We start from the raw sequence: 22540 nt of genomic DNA, 5'->3' as shown, positions 1-22540 counted from the left end.
GGCCATGAACTCTACCTTTGCCTCCCCAGTGCTGGGATTAAAGGTCTTCTGGCACCACACACTGATTTATTTTGACTTAAATCACTAGGTGTGGTGGCTGTTTTCTGTAATCTCTCCTCTTGAAAGGCTGAAGCAGAAGAAAAACCTTGAGTTTTGGGCCAACCTTGCTAGAGAATGAGAACTTGTTTCAAAAAAAAAAATCCATTTGTCTTGATATTGGAACTACTTGCAAGGAAAAAATAATAATGACGAGGAATGTGGCCTCATTGGTCAAGTGCTCATCTAGCATACAAGGCCCCAGGTTCAATCTCAGTACCACATAAGGTGATACGTGAAGTGCCATATAATCCCAGCACTTGGGAAATGAGAGCAAGAGGATCAGAAGTTGAGAACCATTCTCAGTTACCTATGTAACCTAGCCTGAGCAACATGAGACTTTGTCTCAGAACACACAACAGAAGAGAATTTTAACCTGTGGCCTTGAAGTCCTTGTCTCCAATCACAGTCCTGTTCTGAAGCTTTGGGGACTAAAGGTTCAACATAGAGCCTGTGTCAGCCACATCGGCCTTGTTTATTCTTCCAAAATCATAAATAATGTCAGGAATGTGACAGACCTTAGGACTCCCTCTGGATGGTGGTGCTCTTTGATTTCTGTATGTAGCCCTTCATAAATGGATTTTCAAATCAAGGTCTTATAAACCAGTGCTCAAGGTTCCTTTAAAAATATATAGCTCTGATTGATCCCATTATAAGTTCATACTCTAGGGAAGATGAACAGGTTCACTTCTATTGATTCCTCTGAATTTGTGGTAAATTATTTCTCATCAGATGTTAACTGACTGTATTTCTTTCATAAGGAGGAGGCCAATCAAATTCCTGTTGATCAACTAGGTCAGAAACTCTTGAAAAAAACAGGAATATCTTGGAACAAGAAGTACAGGAAACAGCATGGACCACTGCGAAAGGTAGTGCTGGCATCAACATAAGAAGTCCTCTCATCCCAGGAAACCATAGCACAATCCTAGCAACACGAGTTCCTGTGTAGTAGGAGCTTTAAAACAGAAGAAAATAATCAGGATTTTTGTTTAGTGGTTAGAATTCTGCTGGTATGTTACAGCTCTCATACATGTTTATGCTATTTATGAAGAAGTAAGCAGGAAAAGAGGCCTTTAATTACCATAGAAGTCACTCTAAAGCTCAGTGAATAATCAAGCCAGTCACATGGTCCCTAGGTCAGTCTCAGAAAATGGTGTTACTAGAAATGAGGTTACTAGGCAACTTCACACAGAACAAAGCTTTTACTTGTTCTGCTGAAAGTTGAATGAGTAATCAGATACCAGAAACACTCACTTTTCCACAACTTGAGTTTGTTTTGTAATGGGATTGTTTTAGAGCATTTGTGGGCTTTAATTTAATAAACATGTCCCCATAGTATCTTTTAGTGTCTTTAGAACTTGAAGTTTTTTTGTTTTTAGTTTTTGGGTTTTTTGGTTGGTTGTTTGGTTAGTTTTTGGTTTTTTGAGACAGGGTTTCTCTGTATAGCCCTGGCTGTCCTGGAACTCACTTTGTAGACCAGGCTGACCTCGAACTCAGAAATCCGCCTGCCCCTGCCTCCCGAGTGCTGGGATTAAAGGCATGTTGAAGTTTTAACTTCTTTTTTATTTCTCATTCCTTGCTTTTTTCCTTCCCATTGAGAACACTGTCAAGACTTTTCAAAAAAGCCAGCATAGCTTCTGATCTTATTGATTTTCTACTGTTTATCTGTCTTCTATCTTATTCCTGCTCTGATTTTCAAGAGATTTGATTCAGCAAATGGAGAGGAGGGCCAGTGCCTTATAGGAGAGAATGGAGTTGAGAGAGAAGGAAGCTGGGGGAGAAAGAGATAGGTTTTCTTTGTTATCTTGTCCCTTTGCAAGAACTTGAATAGTCTTTGAGGTTGTTGTGACTTGAGCTTCCCATGCTCTTGGACTGCCTGAGCTTCCAGATTAGCTTCCATGCTAGAAAAGGTTAGTATAATCTTATATGTTAAAATATAAGGTAATTTGGTCATGTGATTACTTCTTCTAGATATATAGTAAGCAATCAAAAATACTTTTAAACTGTGATTGCCTTTGTTTAAATTGCTTTTTTATTTTTAAAAATTTTAGATTAGCATACAAAGTAATAGATTCCATCTTGAATTCTAATGACCTACTTGTCTTTACACTCTCACTAGTTTTCCTCCCACACTACCTTCCCATTATTCCCTCCCCTTCCAGGTGGTTTCCTTTCTTCCTCCAGTTAATCCCAACTTCATTTCTTTTTTTTTTTTTTTTTTTTTTTTTTTTTTTTTTTTTTTTTTTGGTTTTTCGAGACAGGGTTTCTCTGTATAGCCCTGGCTGTCCTGGANCACTTTGTAGACCAGGCTGGCCTCGAACTCAGAAATCCGCCTGCCTCTGCCTCCCGAGTGCTGGGATTAAAGGCGTGCGCCACCACGCCCGGCTCCAACTTCATTTCTTACTGCATATATTCTTTACCATCTGTTTCCCACTGCTTTTAAGATCTTTTGTGTCTTGCTCATAATCACATATAATATATGCCTATATTATGCCTATACATGGATATCTATAAGTATGTTTTAATCAAGATTCCACATATGAGAGGAGGCATGTGTTAACTGTCTTCCTGAGACTAGTGTATTTTGCTTAGTTTAATGATTTCTAGTTATATTCATTTTCTTACAGATGTTATGATTCCATTTTTCCTTATGGCTAAATAAATTTTTATTGTATACATGTGCTACATTTTTTGTTCATCTTGACAAACAGCTATGTTACTTCAAATAGTGTAGCAATAAACATGGATGTGCAAATCACTATGGTATGTTAGAGTCCTCCCAGTATCCCCTCACAGTTGGCACAGCTAAGTCATATAGTAACAGTTGGCACAGCTAAGTCATGTGGTAATTCTGGCTTTAGTTTGTGATCCATACTGATTTCCATAGAGACTGCACATGGTTACACCTTTTCCCATGATCCTCTCCAGCGTTTGTTTTCTTGATGACAGCCATTCTGACTAGGGTGAGATGGAATCACAGTGGTACTTGTTTGCATTCCCCTGATGACTAAGGATGATGATCACTTTTTGAAGCTTTCATTTGTCATTTGTGGGGGTTTTTATAGAGCTTTATGTTCATTTCATTAGACCATTTATTAAGTAATTTGGGTTTTGATGTTTAATTTTTGGTATTCTTTCTACTTGCTCAGTATTAATCCCCTGTCTGAGGTATAGTTGGCAAAGATTTTTTTCATTAGCTTTTTTTTTTTTTTCACTTTGGTGGTTCTTTTGTTTTGCGAAAGCTTTTTAGTTGAAAAGACTTCAAGATACAGCTGTGGGCAAGAGTTTTCTGAGAACTCTGAGAACACAGGAAAACAATCCCAAGAATTGACAAATGCAAATCTGTAGAATTAAATGGCTACTAAATAGTTCAGAAGTGTTTGCTCTTCCCAGTTTTCTTCATTTAAGCACTTAAATAGCAAGTAGTCATTCCTTAAAATAGCAAATAACAAATAGCAAATCTTAAAATAGCAGTAGTGACATTCAAATGCTTTCCACATTGTGGCTTGTCACCTTTCTCCCTTGACGGAACTGTTAGCATATTTAAGAGGATGCTCCAATTTTGTCATAACCAGACAAGCTTTCCTGCTCACAGGCTAGCAAGAGAAAAAAAAGAATAGTGAAGTTAAAAACATCTAATCACACAGGTCACACAGACAGACAGACAGACAGACAGACACACACACACACACACACACACACACGCAGAATTTGTCTTGTTTAAAAACTTTTATTAAAAATTGTTTAAAGAATCCTAATTTTTGTTTTTGTTTGTTCTGAATAGTTCTTACAGCTCCATCCTCAGATATTTCTGCTCAGCACAGATGAAAGTACAGTTAGTCTCCTGAGGTACCATCTTACCCAGGCCCCATCTGACCTACAGAGCTGTGAACATATTCTACATACACTTGCTTCAGAATCCCCAGGCTTGAATGATGACACCAGCTGTCCACACTGGTTTGATATCAATGATTCCAAAGTCCATCCAATCAGAGAGGAAGATATCACACAGCAGTTCCAGGGTAAAGAAAGTGCCTACATGCTGTTTTATCGGAAAGCCACGTTACAAAGGCCCACTGAAGGTATGGAAAACAAGAAGTGCTCTGCTTTGCTTTGTTAACAACTTCAGCAGACATGCTTCAAATGCTGCCTGAAGTTCTGTCTTTTGAAGAGATGGTTTTACCTGGGTACTTTTACATATTTTAAAACTAATACAAGTATACTGTGCCAAATGAAATCAGCTTGTCATTTAAGTTTTCCTTACTTGATGTATTTATTTCAGCAGGAAATCATACCTTATTTTTCAGTTTGTCATTTTATGAGGAGATGCCTGACATTTTTCTTCACTTTCTCATAGTTACATTTTCCTAATTGAACTTTCTTGGATGCTGTACATTGTTGTTGCGTAGGAAAATGTAACTATGAGCAAGCAAAGAAAGATTTCACACAAGACCACAACTCATCATAATGCTACTCCTTGGTGACCAAGTATTCAAATCTATTTTTATTCAAACCACTATAATATCTACCAGAAAAAAAGTTGATTAGGGGCTGGAGAAATGGCACAATGATTAAGATCACTAGCTGTTTTTTAGAGGATTTGGGTTCAATTCCCAGTATCCATATAATGGCTGCCAACTGTCTGTAACTCCAGCTCCAGGTTATCTAACAGGCTCTTCAGACCTCCAAATACACCAGATACACAGATTGTACAGAGACATACATGCAGGCAAAAACAAAAACAAAAACAAAACCTTAATACATTAAGTAAATAATTTTTTTTCAAAAGAAAGAAAATATTAGACTAATTATTTTACTTAAGTGCACTACTATGCAGTCACAAATTTTAGCCTATAGAAATATGAAGTGAAAAATCACTGCTAGTTTGCTGACTACAATCTCAGTTTTTATAAAAAGATTGATGTCTTGGGAGTGAGATTACAGATAGTACCCTAATATACTTCGAAAATAATTTCCAAACTAGTCATAGTGACTCATATATATAACTCCAGCATCTGGGAGGCTGAGGCAAGAAGATTGTAGTGAGTTCAAGACCAACCCAAGACACATAGTCAGGTTCAGGCCAGCCCAGACTATAGCAAGACCCTGTCTCAAAAAATCTAAATGAGTAAATGTAATTTCTAAAATTTAAAACAATTTATTATTTTAAGTGTATGAATGTTTGCCTCTATGTGCCATATGTGTGCCTGGTGCCCTGAGAGGTCAAAGGAGGGCATTGAATCCCCTAGAGCTTGAGCTACAGTGGGTCGTTGGCCACCGTGTAGGTGTCGAAAACCAAACCTGGGGCCTATGGAAGAGCAGTCAGTGAAGAGCAGCTTTCTTCCTTTCTCCATTTTTTTTTAATTTAATTTAATTTTTGTTTTTACTTATTCACTTTATATCCCGATCACTGCCCCCTCCCAGTCACCCCCTCCAACAATCCTTCCCCTGCCCCCCTTTCTCTGAGCAGATGCTCCCCCCCATATCTCCCCACCCTGGCACTTCAAGTTTCCACAAGGCTAGTAGCAGCTGAGTCACCTTCAGACCTAATTTCTGAATTTTTACAGTAACCAACTGTTAAAATTATAATCAGCACAAAACTAGTAGGTATGCTTAAAGAAAATTGAAACAATGAGATTCTTCTAGATCAGCTTTAAAAAAAAAAACAAAAAAAACTATTTTTTTTCAATTGTTCATCTAGCAAAACTAAGGTCAAGAGAAAACTTTGTTTTCCCTTAGGTAGTCAATGGTAGTGCTCCTGGCTCCAGCATGAGTGTGTACCTGCATGCATTTACGTCCATTATGTGCATGCAGGAGTCTGAGGGCTTCAGATCCCCGGAATCACAGGCAGTTGTGAGCTGCCTGATGTCCTAGGAACCAAACTCCAATCCTTTGCAAAAGTATCAAGCACACCTAACCTCTGAGCTATCTCTGCAGCAACTCATCTTTGAGAGAATGTCTTCTAGGATAGCCCAGGCTGGCCTCAAACTCAAGATCCTCTGCCTTGGCCTTCCCAGTGCTAGGGTTGCAGATGTGTATTACCACACCTGAGTTCAGGTTTTTAATCCTGCCTCTTTAGCAAATACAATTTTGTTTGGTCAAAACAAATTAATGGACAGTTTTGTTCACAGCTCGAGCCAATCCAAGATACAGAGTTCCATGTCATTTGCTGAAGGAAATGGATGCAGCCAACATTCTACTGCAGATGAGAAGGTAGTTTGAGTTACATTTGGTGCTTAGATAATATTTCTGGAAAATACTGATCAATTTGGGTCATAAGCATTCTATATAAAAGTTTACCAAAATATGTATACCTATTAACTAGTTATAGTAAAGACATCATTTATCCATATGTAAGTGAATAATAACATCTGGTAACCATGCTAAGTAAGGATCAGAGCCTAGGACGCCTAGAGAAATTGGAAAGCATGCTATGTGAGTTGTGCTCTGGCCTAGCCAAATGATTCCCTTGAGTTTACAGAGAACTTGCCAATATAACTGTCCCCCAATTTTAAGTAGTTGTAAGAACTGGCATATAGTGACAGAAGACTAGAGGTGGGTTGATTCTAAAGGGACTTAGTGTCAGTCAGGGGAAAGGGAGCTATAATGGCTGGGCTGGAGTGGTGGCCCAGTGGTTAGAATACTGGCTGCTTTTCCAGGGAACCCAGGTTTAGATCCCAGCATTCACATCCCAGTTCACAACTATCTATAACTCTATAGTTCTAGGGATCCTGTGTTCTCTTATGGCCTCTGCAGATACTGCACACACATGGTATATATATATAAATATAGGCAAAACACCCAAAATAAAAACAAAGGTTTAAAAAAACCTGAAGGCATAACTTAAGAACATGGCTAACCTTAAGCTCTAGAGACCATTCTGTTGCTGTGTTTGCTCATCAGTAGTATCAGCAGAGTGATAATGTAGCAAGCTATGTTCAGAAATTTTATCATGGACTTGAAACTGGGAGTGAAAATAGTAGATGCAGTGTATGACACATCATGATCAATGGAACTCTCAGTGAAAACTAAACCATGGAAACATGCTAAATGCAGAAAATAGCTTGCATGAGTGACCTAGGCTAGTAGTTGCAACTTAAGAATTAAAAACAAAACAGCAAAAGCTAAATTAAAGTCCTTAGAAAATCTAATGTTCCTGTCGATGAGCATAGAATTCATCTGAAGTACTTAGTCTCAGCGACTGCCTCATTCCAGCCTAAGCTTGTTCTGCCTAAGGGAACAAGTTTGGTACCAGGCTTTGAGTTAACTGAATGTACCAGAGAGGAGCGAAGATCAGCCTGTCACTTAGGATTTCAGCCTGGAAAACAAACACTGGGAAAGATCTTAACAGTCTGGAAAGACCACAGGAGCCTCGTGGACATTAGGATGGTGTTTGGAATCCACCTCAGAATATGTGGACAGACATCCAGAATTCTTCTATAGCTAGAGACAGTCAATGTATGCAGTGTCCATGGAAACAACTTTCATGGCACAGGTCCAGCTGAATGTGTGCTGTATTGAAAAGCCAAAGTAAATCATTTGGGCAGGCAGAAGAAAAAGATGTTACTGAGGTAGAGTGGAGAACTTACACGCATGGTAAGGTGAATGGTTTTGTTTGTTTGTTTGGGTTTTTGTCATTGTTTTTTAACTTTAAGAACTCATATTTATTGAGTTAACAGATTCGAATGTTTTTGGTTTGAGATAAAGAGTATTACAAAAACAGTGTATGTGTGTTTTGCTTATGTCTCTAAAGGGCAGAATGTGATTCTGCAAACAGTACTTTTGAGTTGCATCTCCATTTGGGTCCTCACTACCGTTTCTTCAATGGGGCTCTTCACCCTGCAGTCTCTGAGACAGAGAGCGTGTGGCACTTAACGTTTGATAAAAGAAAAACTTTAGGAGATCTTCGTCAGTCAATATTTCAGGTAATTTAACAGAAACATAATCTCTGCTTCAGTAGCAGGTGCTCTAGAATCCTGTGTGTCTGAACTTCTGCAGTAAAGGTCATTTCTGAGTCAGTTCTGGCAGAATTAAGCTCAGTAGCCCGGTGCTCTGAGCTGTGGAGGGCATTCCAAATGGAAAAGGCTTGATTTGTCTCTTATGTCTTATGCATTGCTGGCTATGCTGTCTATCTAGTATTTCAATTATGCATCTCTGCAAACTGTCAACTTAGACACAAGCCACTGTTGAAGAACCAGGAGATTGACACAGTAAATGAATCTTATAAATGTATTGTAAAGACAAATTATCTTCTTAAGAGAAATATCTTATAATGTTATAAAAAAGACTAGAGTAAAAATAATGTTCTGATACTATTTCAGAGAGGTTTCTGCCAGTAGCCAGGCTCAGATTTAAAAGCTTAACACACCTCCATCTATCTAGTACATAACTGACAATGCTAATGGGAGGGTGCAGGGAGGGGTCGGGGGTAGGGGTGGGAGAGGAGATAAAACTCTGGGCCTCACACAAACTAGGCAGAATACTGTACCACAGAGCTATGCCCCAGCCCAAAATGCTACCTTTTAAATTAGAGTAGGGGGCTTTCCTTTCTGTAGTCCCTGGAGCATGTTGTTTTCTAAGTAAAGCTGGGTCAGAAATTCCTGGGCCAGATTGCATTCCAAGAAAGTCCATCCTTACATAAATTGAGTAAGATTGTTTAGATGGCTACTGGGCTTAGGCACCCAAATTCTTCAGTCAGCAATGGATGCAGTCAACATCTTTGGGTTTGAGTAATTCATCAATTGAATTGTTTATTTCTAAAATGCTGGTGTTGCTTAGGAATGGGAGTGTTCATTTGCTACTCTTACTGAGTCCAAGTTCATATGTTATGGCTCATTATTTTTTCACTCTACACATTCTTTAGCTCTTGGAATGTTGGGAAGGAGACATGGTTCTTAGTGTTGCGAAGCGTGTGCCAGCAGGACTTCATGTGTACCATACCCTCGATGGTAAGATCAATACAGAACACAGCAACTCATTCTGTGTTTATCTTGGGGAACTTGACAGTCCTTCTCTGCCTCCTGCCTTTTTCTTTTTTAATTACATTTATCTTGGGGGGGGGGGCAGTATATACATACACAATGCATGTGTATGCTCATGGAAGCACAGGAGCCTTGGGGGACAACGTACACAGTGGATTCTTTGCTTCCACCATGTGGGTTCCAGGATGGAACTCAGATCATCAGACTGTGAAGCAAGTGTCTTCCCACTGAGCCACCTTGTCAGCCTTCTGTCTTAGCAGTCTAGCCAATGTATACGTAAAATCTTCTCAATATGGCATGTTTTACTTTTTTTTAAACTAAGACTACCATGCTATCAAAACTTTAAAATGCTTTGGGTATATAGCTATAGATATACACACAGAGTCACAAATGACTGAGCAAAATGCTTTAAAACCATTAAAATCTTATTTATGTGGCTTTGCCCACTCAACCTCAGATTTTGTAGCAGATAAAGACAAGTCTTTTGAGAGTTTAAAGGCATTTACTTCTCTGAAATAACAAACCAGTATAAGAACGGTAGTGTTACAACACACATCTATTTGTGACAGCTGACACCGGCAGCAGTTTGGTGGTGATCTGGGCCATTTGGAGTCTATGGGTAATCTCAGGTGATTTGGGCTTGACTGTTGACCTCTGTGTGCCTTCCTGTCTTGCTGTGCTCACAAAACTGTATAATGGTCCAGATTTAATAGTATAACTAATAAAATAATTACTGCTTTTTTATGATTTTTTTAATAAGTGCCTTTTCAAAAACATTGGAGAGTCGTGGCTCCTCTATAGCTTAGCTGTATTTGTGGTCATGGGGAATGAACTGAGTATCTCATCTTTCTAGGAGATGACTTGACACTGTGTGAAGCTGAGGTTGCTGATGGGGAAGACATCTTTGTATGGAATGGGGTAGAGGTAAGAAAAATGGCTGAAGCAATATTGATGGTAATTTAGGATGTTTTACAACTCTGTTGCAGGACTGGGAATGTTGCCCAGTTGGTAGACTGCTTGCCTAACATACATGAAGCCTTGGGCCTAGTGCAGTTCCCATCCCTGCATAAAACTAAGTATGATGGTAGCACACACTTACAATCTCAGTACTCGGGAAGTAGAGGCAGAAGGTCAAAATTCAGGGTCATCTTCTGCTATAAGTTCAAGGCCAACCTGGGCAGCATGAAACCATGTCTCATTACAAAAAAAAAAAAAAAAAAAAAAAGCAAAAAACATTGTAATGAAATTTTATTTGGCATTCAGTTAGCCATCAGAAAATTCCTGAAATGAACTGGGTATGGTGGTGCACATGTATTCCAAGGTGCCTGAGATAGAACTACTCAAGTTGAAGGGCAACTTGGACCACATAGTGAGTTCCAGGCTAGCCCTAAGATATGTAGTAAAGCTCTGTCTCAGAAATTGAAAGGAGGTGTAAGGAGACAAGAAGAAGGAAAAGAAAAGGGAAAAGGAAGGAAAGGAAACTTTGGACTGCTCGTTACTTTTTAGGTCTTGTCAGTGGTATTTATTAGCTAGATTAAAGAAATATGTGGATGGCAGAGGAGATTGTGCCATAGGTAAAGTGCTTGAGGATCTGAGTTAGATGCCCTGAACCTTTGTAAAAAGCCAGGATGGTGGCATGCTCTTGTAACCCCAGCACTGGGGAGGCAGAGATAGACGTAATTACTGGGGCTGACAGCCAGCCAGCTTAGCCTGCTTGGTGAGTTCTAGGTTAATGTGAGACCTTGTCTCAAAAAAAAGTTGGAACAACCAAGATCTTGGCTGCACACATATATTATATACATGTGTGTGTTCATGCACACTATATGCACAAATGCACATGCTCAAAGATAATGAAGCACCTCCATTTTACTAGACTGTATGTCACATGCTTGATGCAGAATAAGCTAGTCATCCATGGCCTTCTTATGTAAATAACTGCACCCTAGGCTTTAGAGTGTGTGTGACAGCTGCAGGGATAGAGAAGGGTGTAGCCAGGACTGCTAAAGCAGGAATGACAGGAGTGAATGCTGTCTCAGGAGGGATGAGCATCTCAGATGCCCTGTGACTTGTCCTTGGTTCTCTGAATTTCCAAGGGCACATTGCCACCATTTGGCAACTCATACTTTAAAGTCAGAAAAGGTGAATAAGAGAAATTTTCAAAATAAAATTCAAAGTTGTTCTTTTAATACTTAAAAAGGCAGTGTGAAAAAACTATTCACTTGAAAAAAAAATGGGTTGTGCTACAAGAATAGGTTTTTCCAGTGAAAGAATAATTTTTATTTTACTTTAATTTGGCAAACATATGCTTCACTAGTGGTTGTATTGATGTTGTTGCAGGTTGGTGGAGTCCAAATTCAGACTGGTTTTGATTGTGAACCTCTGCTGTTAAACATTCTTCATCTAGAACTAAGTGGTGAAGGCTCAAAATGTGAGCAGTTGGTGGAGTCACCACATGTCTTTGCCGCTAATGCAGAAGTGGGCACTGTGTTCACAGCCTTGGGCACTGCAGCAGGCGCCATCCTCATGAACAGTGTGGAGTCTGCAGAGGAAGAGTGCTGGACTGCTATTCCCAAAGAAGACATGAAGAAGACATTCAGAGAACAAGGTCTCAGAAATGGAAGCTTAATTTTGGTTCAAGATTCAGACAGTGATAATCGCAGGTAACTCATTGAAGAGAGAAATAAGGAGAACATATTGTTGTTTATTCTTTTAAAAATGATTTATGTGTGTGTGTATGCACCTTTACCCATACCTGCTTCAACATCTCCTGTTGTCCAGTTTTGGGCTAAGATCTTGTGTGATCCAGACTGGCCTCAGCCTCTATTTAGCTGAGGCTGGCCCTAACTCCTAATCCACATCAGAAGTGCTAGTTGTGTCAGGCTTAGCTCTTAAGTGTACAGAGGAATGTTTGGGTTGTATAACTTAGAGAAAAAAAACTGTTATAAATATGTCCTTGACTTGTAGATACAGTCTCAATTAGTTCTCCATAGACAGAATCCTATCTAATTAAGTTATAAGTTATTCTAATTAAGTTATAAAACTAAAAGCTTATTCTCATAAGGAAAAGAGATTCATAGGACAAATTAGGCTTTCCTTGTGGTATTCTCTGTGATTCTTGGAAGAGACCCAGCCTTCCCAATGGGACAATTGCCCAGAGAAATTACCCTGAACCCTGTAGCCATCTGAAACTCTGAAGCGCTATACCTTCCTACTCCTGTCTGTGTCTGTGTCTGTGTCCATACGTTTCTGCAGCCTGTATGAGATGCCGAGAAGCAGAGCCTGTGGGCTTGTGTGGTCCTCCATGGAGACATGTTCTTCAGCTGTGCTTCTCTGTCTTGTGTATAGGAGAGTGGATCACGTGCTCTTTATAAAAGATAGTCTTCGTTTAGTAGGACTTGGGAGATGAAGCAAAAACACTGAAGATCCCATCCCTCAGTAGGATGCAGTTTTGGTTACTATTGGTGTCTGGTAGCTTTCCTTTTCTTCTAAATTGAAATCATCATTTGGATGGTTTTTATCTTTTTAAGCACTCTAATGATTATCTCTCTAATAAATAGCTGTCTGTGTCTTGCTTTCCTCACACGTGTTTGTGAACTCCATAAGCCTCCTTTGAAGCTTCCACCTAATGGATGTGGGCATCATCATTTGCCCAACTGCTCTTAAATGAGGAGGCAGTATGACTCAGTGGTAAGGATGAGGACTCCAACCAGTCTGCCCTATAACCAACAGAGTGAGCTCAGACAAGTTTACCCCACTCTCTGCTCAGTTTCTTCCATAAGATGAGGTGACTACTCACTTCATAGAGTGTAGGGACTGGAAGAGTTAAGTGGTTGCAAATCGCATGTGCTAATTGTGGTGCCATCTTTGCCATTAGCATCATCCTCTAGCTGACAACTGCTGTAAGGTAGTCTTCACAAGCATCTTATGCTTACAACTGCAGTATGTCTTCTGAGGCGGGCATCAGAGTGCAACAACTGAGACAAAGAGTAGAACTGTGTTTGGGGTGATACGTTAGTATGTCAAAGCAACTTATAAAAGAATATTTTATTTGGGGCTCATGGTTCCAGAGAGTTAGGGTTCATGACCATCATGGCAGGGAGCATGGTGGCAGACAGGCATGACACTGACCCAGAGAGCTTACAACCATATCCACAAGTAGGAGGGAGGGAGAGAGACAAAGAAACTGACTGACTGACTGACTGACTGACTGACTGACTGACTGACTGACTGACTGAGACAGGTAATGGTGTGAGCTTTTACAATCTCAATCCTGTCCCTAGTGACACACCTCTTCTAACAAGGCCAAACTTCCTAATCCTTCCTAGTCCAAAATTTCCACCAATGGGAGACCAAATATTCAAACCTCTGTACTTCCCAAAAGAGCTTTTGATAGCCCATATATTTCTTCAGTCCATAGGAAGATTTTGTTAGGAAAAGAAACTTTACTTCCAGTTGCTAATATGAAAAATAAAAGTCTCCAATGAAATACAAATGTATAGTGTGTATGACTGCATATGTATAGCACTTTTGTGCACTGTCCACCTACACATATGTACACAGCTGCCCTGCTGTTAAATCCAGATCCCAATGGACAGGCTTTGATAGTCTTCTAAAGCCACTCTAGGGACTCTTGTGCAGGCAGACACCAGGTGACCAACCATTCCTTTATAGGAGTGACCCTTGAAGCTGGATGTAATGGGACATACATGCCTGTTTTCCAGCATTTGGGAGTTTTAGGCCAGCCTTAGCTACACAGTGAGTTGAAAGCCAGTCTAGGCTGTGGAGACCTTGTCTTGCAGAGAAAAAATTCTCCTTGAAGACAGGCACAAATCTTTTAACTCAGGATTTGGAGCCATGAAAACCAGCACTGTAGACTACTGCCTAATCTTGCCCTAAAGCCAACTAATGTCACAGTAGCAAGTCAGTGGAATGTGGTTCCTTCCCTTTGGTCACTTTAAGGGACACATGCTGAGTGTGGACAATGAATCCCAAAGAAGTGTGTCTTGTAAGGACTTATTCTTTCAATGTTCTTTACTTACAGTCTGTTGCCCAAACAAGGGAGAGGGACCAACAGCATGAATGAGCTCAACTGGCTCCAAGTGAAAAATTTCTGCCAGTCAGAATCTGAAGAGAAGCAGCTTCAGATAGCTGTGACCATGCACACAGTGAGTAGACGGCCTAACCTGGCTGGTTGTATTTGGCAGCAGAGTCAGTCTTTCAGAACAACTGTGCCAACAGATATCCTCTAAAGTCTTATTGCTTTTCTTCCTGCTCATTTACTTAGATCAACCAGTGGCCTGCTTCAAAGCAGGATGTGCTCTGCTTCTAAACTCCTAAGCTGAGAAGCTTAGAACTAGAATGTCGGACTCACCTGGGTGGTTCCTGGAGTCCTAGATCAGATAAGCATGGAGAACTATTGCCCAGGCTCTTCTGTGCATTGTTTAAAGCACATGTGTGTATTTGTCATTTACTTTTTGTGTTGCCAAGTTTTCGTTTTTATCCCTAACTACTCTCTCTATACACTGCATCCTGTGTAAAGCCAACTGCCCTTAAAAGGTGTTCCTCTAGCTATGTGTGAAGGCCATGATTCTGGTTTTGTTAAAAATAATCTCTGGTAACATATGCTTGCTTGTTGTTTGTTTGCTTGCTTTGGAGGGGCAGGCTGAGACAAGGTTTCTATGTAGTCCTAGCTGTCCTGGACTGTCCAGGCTGCCTCTGTTTCCTGAGTGCTAAGATTAAAGGAATGCACCACCACACCTCACTACAAAACATCTTTTTTTTTTTTTTTTCATTCACTTTACATTCCCACTCACTGCCTCCTTCCAGTCACCCTCTCCCAATCCTTCCCCCCTCCTTTTCCTCTCTGGGTGTGTGGGAACTCCCCTGGGTATCCCCCTACCCTGGCACTTCAAGGAAACATATTTTTATATTTACTTGTTCCTAGCATTTTAATGATTTTTTCTATACCAAAGAAATAGAAATTTACTAAGATGTTTTATATCACTTTATAATTTCTTTTAAAATGTTTTTCTTTACATTTATTTATTTGTGGGGACAGGGATGCATGTGGAAGCCAGAGTTCATTCTCTCTCTCCTCTATGCAGATTTCAGGGATCAAACTCAGGCCATTAGACTTGGCAGCAAACACCAACCCCCGTGGAGCCATCTTGCCAATCCTTGGCATTATCATTTCTTACGGAGCGTGATTGTTAGAAAGACAGTCTAGGATCAGTGCACACTATCCTTCCTGATGCTATGTAGGAAGTGTTGGTAAAGTCCTTTGTTCTTTGAGTCTGCTGCTGCTGCTTAGCACTTTGTGGTAGATGATTGCTGACATTACTTTTACCTATAAGTTTTACCAGCATTTGTTGCTCTAGAGGATATTGGCCTAACGTGGGCTTTAAAACGTCAATTAAATGAAAGCCGTAGTCACCTTGGATTGCTGTTACACATTTTTATACTCTGTTGCGCGGTCCCAGATCCATTGTCCCCATGTGAGAAATGGGCCTGGCCACTGTTTTCTTTCCTTGACTTGTCAGGTGAACGGTTGTCAGTTTATTGCTTTCCATTGAGAACTATTTCTTTCATTTTCGTTGGTATCCTTTTGTCCCAGTTAAAATCAGTTTGGTAAAAACTTAACTATTAGGATCTATTCTGAGCTTTTGCTTTCAATCTTACAGAATAATGTCAGGGATGGCTAATAAACTCTGTAGGCAAAATGTCAGGTAATATCTCAAATGATCTCTGTATAAACACTGATAATCTTCATTTTCATCTCCATCCATTCAACCTATACACAGTCATTAGTTTATTTCTCTATTTTAGGTGGTGTTTGATATTCGAATTAAAGCCATAAAGGAATTAAAATTAATGAAGGAACTAGGTAATCATTTCTATTTGCTTTTTGGTTTTTATCTTAATTTTGTTCTTTTATTAAAAAAATATGGTAGAGTACAAAAAATTATTTAAGGAAATCTCTCATACCTACCACCCAAAATGGACAAATGTTAATATTTTTCTCATGTATTTGTTTTTTAAACATAAAAACAGTTTTCTGTGTCTTTCTCAGACCCAGTCTTGCTTTCTCCCCGATCAGTGCGCTGTCTGACTCAGCTGTATTCATAATGCACTGTATGTTGTATGTTAGGTGTACTTGATTGTTCTTATAACATTATAGTGGGACTTATACACAATTACTGCTCATTCACAGCTCCAGTGAGATGTAAGTTAAGTATCATAAAGTGCACTCATCCTGAGTGTGTAAATTAGTAACAGTCAGGAATGTATAGATATAGAACACTCCCATCACTCCAGAAGCATCCATGGCCTTCTGTCAGCTCATTTTCTGGACATTTCCTATAAATGGAGCCATGGGGTTCATAGACTTTTGTGTCTGGCTTCTTCTTGCGTAGCACACTAGTCTTTGCAGTCCGTCCACTATTTCGAACTTTCCAAGAGTTTAATCCCTTTTCATGGTGGCTGCCATTCAGTTGTAAGGATGTTCACACTTCATTAGCCTTTGTGGAATGACACTGCTGTCCACACTTCAACATGAATCTTTGTGTGGGCATGTGCATCAAGGGCTCTCGATTAGACTTAAAGCATTACAATACTGATCCATCTGGCAAATGTGTGTTTAGTTTTATTAGAAACTACAACACAGTTTCCGAAGGCTGAAGCATTTACCATCTCAGTAGTGTGTCATGGGTGCACCTTCTCCAAGTCCTTGCTAATGTTTGTTATTGCCCCTTTCCATTGTTAGTGATTGTAAATGGGTATCTCATTAAATGCAAGAGTGCAACACTAATATGCAGGAATTCATCAATAGCAAAAATAAAATAGACATCAAAATGAGAAAACCATATTTATTTATTTGGGGTTTTTTGTTTTGTTTTGGATATAGTATAACTGAGGCCTGCCTGGAACTCAGAATCTCCCTGCCTTAACCCCCTGCATGTTAGAATTTCAAGTGTTTGCCTTGATGCGTTTACCAGAAACAAAAATAATATCATTATGTATTAGACATGTATTTGGAAAAATATATGCAGGATCTGTACACTGGAAACTAAAATCATCCAGAAAGAAACTAAAGAACAACACATGAATAGAGGTAACAGGAGGCCGTGTTCACAGATCAGAAGACACAATGTTGCTAAGAGCTTCTCTCCCTAGATTCAGTGTCTTCTCACTCCAAACACTAGCAGTTTTATTGTTTAGGGGATGATGCCATTCTAAAGTTTGCATGGCAATACAAAGAATTCAAAGTAGAGGCAGGTGGATCTCTGTGAGAGCGTGATCAGCCTGCTCTACATAAAGCAGGTTCCAGGCTATCCAGTGTTATGTAGGGAGCCCTTGCCTCAAAAACAACAGCAACAACAAAAGCCCTAAAGTAGCCATAACAGTGTTGAAGGAATGCTGCAGGGTATGGCTGTGATCATCTAGGAAGATGTATAGAACTTATAGATAGATATGTACAACCCACTTTTGTGTACAGTGGACAAAGAGTTCATTTTTACCTTTCATCTTGTAAAACATTAAATCAATATAAAACTAAACACTAAAATTAAAAAGAATAAAATTTCTTGAAGAAAACGTGCAAGAAAATCTTGATGACTTTACTATGTGGAAAAGATTTTTTTAAGCATACTCAAACCATGAAAGAATATACAGAAAAAAATATTACACAGTAATATTAGCTGTAACACAGTAGCTATAACAAGTTCTCTTCAAAGGACATTTGAAAAAGCAAGCTATGAACTAGAAGAAAAACTTAGAAAATACACATTTATACTTGGATACAGAATTTATAAAAAGTGCTTATAACCCAGTCCAAAGACATCTCAGCCCAGTATGGGAGACCTGCCTGTGAAGGAAGGGTAGGGTCAGGAGCCAGCAGAGGGAAGTCACAATCCCTCTGTCATAAAGGTAGTAAATATCCAGTCCCAATAAAACCAAGTGTGGAGCTCGTGTATGCTGTATTCTCTTTGGAAAACTTAGGGTTGGTTTTGCTTGGTTGATTTTTGTTTGATTGGTTTTGTTGTTTGGTTTGGTTTTTTGTTTTGTTTTGGGGTTTTTTTTTGTTTTTTTTTTAATAAATGCAAACACTTATGTACCAATTCTATTTCTAGATATTTACTGGAGAAAGGATAACACATACAACCTTATAAAAACATAAATGTTCATAACCCCAAACTGGAAACAACCCACATGTCTAGTGAGCAAGAGAGTGAATAAACAAACTGCAGCTGCCTGCCCGTCAGTGGGCTCCGTCCCTCTACACAGCATATATGGCTCTCAGAACTCACAGGCCAAGTGAAAGGAACTGGGCACAAACAAGTGTAAACCCATGTTTGCACCCAGGCGGTGTTTTAGGAATCTAAAGTTTAAGCTGCAGTCACAGAGAGCAGATGAAGACCGGGGTGTAGGGGTTGGCTGCAGAGCATCATGGAAGGGACTTGGAGCTCAATGGTTTGGTGTGAGTGCTTTCATGTTTATCAAGCTTTTCACCTCGTACTCCTGGACTGGACTATATACTGTAAGCAAAATTACATCGGTAAAGTTTTCCAGAGGCAAATGGCTTATTCTGGAAGTGGGAATCAATACTGTGCCCAGTAACTCATTTCCTCATCCTAACACTTTTCCTCCCTCCACACTATGTCTCATGCAACAAGGGATTCTGTCCACCTCTTTAAGGTAGATTCTGCCCCACATCAGAGCTCTTTCTGCTTTTCCACTACTTTCACTAACTCTGGAACTAACTCCTGTGGGAGCTGAGTCAGGACCTGTCTATGACTTCCTTGCCACCATCCTGCTGAGTCACAGCAGACTGCAGGCTGCCTTTGGGAGCCCCTTGCACAAGCTCTTGTCTACCTAGAGACTATCCATGCTCTGATCTATGGACCTTCTTGCTTTTGCACTTTTATCTCCTAACTTAAGCTGTTCATTTATTCTTAACCTAAATATTCTTTTATTTCTGACCATGCAGTCTCAGGCTTTTGGCTTCACTCCTAACACTCTGTACTTTTGCTTCATAGCATTTAGAGCTGCAACTGCTTTTTTTATTTGTACCATAACCATTCAGTTCTCCCATTAGATGAGGCTGTGTAAGGGCAGAGTCCATGGCTATCATGCTTGATGGCTGTCCTGACTGATGTGAGGGGTTTGTCTTGCTGTTACCTTGCCTCAACCTTGAATTTCTGGGCTCAAGAAACCCTCTTGCACTAGGCCATTTAGCTTGAACTATAGGCTTGCAGTACCATACTCAGCTAGGACTGAAAAAAGATGACTTTAAAGCACTATACTTAAAATATGCTTTTTTAAATTATGGAAATACTTTTATCTACTTCTTTAATAAGAAATGTATATTTTTAAATGTAGGTCAGCTTCATAACAACATAGTACAAGAGACAGAACTCTGGAGTCTCTGAGGAAAGTCTGTCCCACTCTATTAAACTTAGACCATTTTAAGCCTATGCATTATTGCTCATTCAGAGGTCTCCACACTCCTTCCTTCCAAGTTCATGCTTCGCATTGAATAGTAAGAACTCTATTTGGACTGAAAACTTAGTGTGCTCCTTCCCAGGATCAGGAGTCCGCATCCTCAGCAGTGCATGCTGGCCTCATCCATTTGCTAAGTGTGCTTGAAATGCAGGTGGTCTGCTTTGCACACTTGCATTTGCTTGAATTTCAGTTAGTATAATAGCTGAATTTCAGTGAGTATTTGGCTAAAGCCTGGCCACAGTTACTAGCTCTGTAGTCACAGGTCAGACCAGTCACTTCCCTTTTTTCAAGTTCAGTGGTAACTGGCTAGTGTGTGTCTCATGCATATCTACACACAGACAGTAAAGTGTATAGTTCTGCTCCATCTCTCCCAGCCATAAGCCTACCTGACATTGTACATGAATAGATCATGAAAGAAAGCATCCGAAGAAACAGAAGTCACAACAGAGAAGCAGCCACTGTCCACAGGAATGGTGACATAGCTGTCACTCAAGAGGTTCCAGACAGGCAGCTAAGGAATTTGCTAAAGGCAAACTTAGTGACTTAAGTGATGATGGTGGCAAAAAATGCAAACATTCCAGGAGAAATGATGCTGGAGAAAGACTTCACATTGAACAAGCTCGCAGAGGTGTTTTCCAGTTAAATGCAGAAATCATCTTGGGAGCTGAGCTCATGTCAGAAGTACAAGCACTTGCCAAGGGGCAGGAAATCTCATGCCCACCACCAGCTGCCCCAGCAGGGGAAGACTTAACCCTTGTCCACACTCTGGATCTGGTTCCTGGTGTATGTTTTGGAGATTGGGTCTCACTGTTTAGCCCTGGCTGGCCTGGAATTCACTACATAGACCAGGCTGGCTTCCCAACCCTCCTGCTTCTTTCTTCCAAATGTGTGTAGGGGTACACAGCATCACACCCTGCTTGTGATCAGTGTCCTGCAAGACAGAAATATTCATCTCTGGTTCTAGTATTTTAAATGCATGTATGTGTGTTTATTTTACTTTTTTTCTTTTCCCGAACCATGTGTAACCTTACAATTTTTAATGTTTTGGGAAAAATGTGCTGAAGTCATTGGCTAGTTGTAATTTTCCCACTGAACCATTTTAGTGATATATATATATATATATATATAGTAGTGCATAACTGCAAAGTGAAGATTATCCACATTTGAGGTTGTTTGGGGAAGTTTTTTGGTTTTGTTTTTTGTGGTTTGTTTTGTTTTTTGATTGTTGGAGTATTCTGTTTTGTTTTGTTCTGTTCTGTTTTGTTTGTTTTGTTTTTGGGACAGCACCTCATTGTGTAATTGAAGCCGGCTTTGAATCGTGACTCCTGTTCCCTGGCGTCCTGCATGAGCACTGAGTACAGAACACACAGCCACTGTGCTCATCTGGAGCTTTGCTTTGGGGGTGGAGGGTAGCCTATTGTACCTACTGTAATTAACAAAATAGAATATTACTTTAGAGCTCTTTTCTTAGTAGTTAACCACCTTCTTTTCATTCGCAGCTGAGAACAGCTGTTTGAGACCCATTGATAGAAACGGGAAGCTTCTTTGTCCAGGTAAATCTTGGCTGCTTTCAGACCGGCAGGTTCTCACTCAGAGCACCTGTAGGTAAATAATGGTTCCCATAGCTCACATTCCTAAGTTACCTCCGGGAGACTGACTTCTGGATGTATTTCTATCCAAACATCTTATTCCTTACAGAAAGACTTAGACCATCTCTGTTTTCTTAAAAGCTCTTTCTGATGCCTCCGACCTTGTTGTGGTCATGGTGTAGTCTAAGGTCTTTGTAGCTTGACCTCTAAGGTCTCTCTGCTTGTTCATTTCATTGGCACACCATTATGAATAGTCTTTGCTTCCTACTTTTCTGACCCGTCTTGAGATCAGCCCTGACTACATCATAGATGAGTCCAATGACTGATGTTACTCACTATCACAACTTCAAATGTGGATGAAGCAAGTCCACCATACAGATTTTTTAATTCATGTAAATAAGTCTTTGGCCAAGTCATGTTTATTAAGTATAAATCATGTTTCTTAGCATTGTGGTACAAGGTAATGAGAGTACTGTAGGAATGTGAAAATTAAACATAACCACAGTACATGTGCTACTTCAACATGAAGCACAACTCACCTTTTCCTCTTAATATTCTTTTCTCTAGCGTGTGTATAAAAATCTAATAATGGTGTGGTGGTGCTGGGTGGAATTCAGGGCCTTGCCCAGGATAACTACAGACTTTCCTTCTGAGCTATGGCTCAGCCTTGATCCTCTCGGTTCAAGAAAATAATGTCACTGTACTAAAGAGACATAGGAATTCAAAATATTCACTTGGTTATCCAATTTCCTCATAGTCCCAGACAGTAGCACTTTGGAGGAAGCAGAGGTGAAGATGGGAAGCTCCGTGGGCCTGTGTCTGGGAAAAGCACCAACTTCCTCTCAGGTACAATACCGCCCCGCAAAGCAGAGCTGCTCCTTCCCAACTAAAATGTCATATTCTGTAACTGATATCTTTAATGCTCCAGTAATAGTTTTCCTGTAAAAAAATTCTTTAAATTTCTTTAAATTTCTATACTATTATGTTGTTGAAACCAAAAATACCATTCCAAAGCATATTTCTTAGGTTCCTTTTGTAGTTGAGAAGATTTAGTTCAGGGGGAATTATTTTCATACTTCTGTCTTGCTCATAGCTGTTCCTGTTTTTTGCTCTGGGGACTGACATTCACCCTGGGGCAGAGATGGACATCATAGTAGAAGAAACACTCTCAGTGAGAGATGTAAGTAATTACTTTGGGTTTGGGGGCCATGGTATCCTGTTTGGGATTTGGAGTTATAAGGCAAGGTCTTACACAGTATATGCTTTCAAAACTTGTTTGGGGCTGGTGAGATGGCTCAGTGGGTAAGAGCACCCGACTGCTCTTCCGAAGGTCCAGAGTTCAAATCCCAGCAACCACATGGTGGCTCACAACCA

General features: G+C 39.9%; 1 protein-coding gene across 4 annotated transcripts in view; it reads left to right on the top strand.

Annotated features, from left to right (window-relative positions):
• The window catches only part of Usp40 (ubiquitin specific peptidase 40), a 50025-nt gene that overhangs the window by 4397 nt on the left and 23088 nt on the right, over positions 1-22540 (top strand). For all 4 annotated transcript variants that reach the window (XR_002378360.2, XR_003837435.1, XM_021167449.2 and 1 more), the window contains exons 3-14: positions 858-965; positions 3881-4178; positions 6228-6309; positions 7850-8021; positions 8960-9044; positions 9931-10001; positions 11415-11737; positions 14119-14242; positions 15903-15960; positions 21077-21130; positions 21924-22012; positions 22260-22346. Coding sequence is in view for 2 of the 4 variants with exons in the window: in XM_021167449.2 (XP_021023108.1) it covers positions 858-965; positions 3881-4178; positions 6228-6309; positions 7850-8021; positions 8960-9044; positions 9931-10001; positions 11415-11737; positions 14119-14242; positions 15903-15960; positions 21077-21130; positions 21924-22012; positions 22260-22346 (1551 nt within the window). In the remaining 2 variants the exon portion in view is untranslated. The remainder of the gene's footprint in view (positions 1-857; positions 966-3880; positions 4179-6227; positions 6310-7849; positions 8022-8959; positions 9045-9930; positions 10002-11414; positions 11738-14118; positions 14243-15902; positions 15961-21076; positions 21131-21923; positions 22013-22259; positions 22347-22540) is intronic.

Source organism: Mus caroli, chromosome 1, assembly GCF_900094665.2.
Source record: "Mus caroli chromosome 1, CAROLI_EIJ_v1.1, whole genome shotgun sequence".
In the NCBI taxonomy this organism is placed as follows: domain Eukaryota; kingdom Metazoa; phylum Chordata; class Mammalia; order Rodentia; family Muridae; genus Mus; species Mus caroli.
Note: the sequence above shows the minus strand (reverse complement) of the source record. Positions and strands in the feature narration are given on the sequence as shown.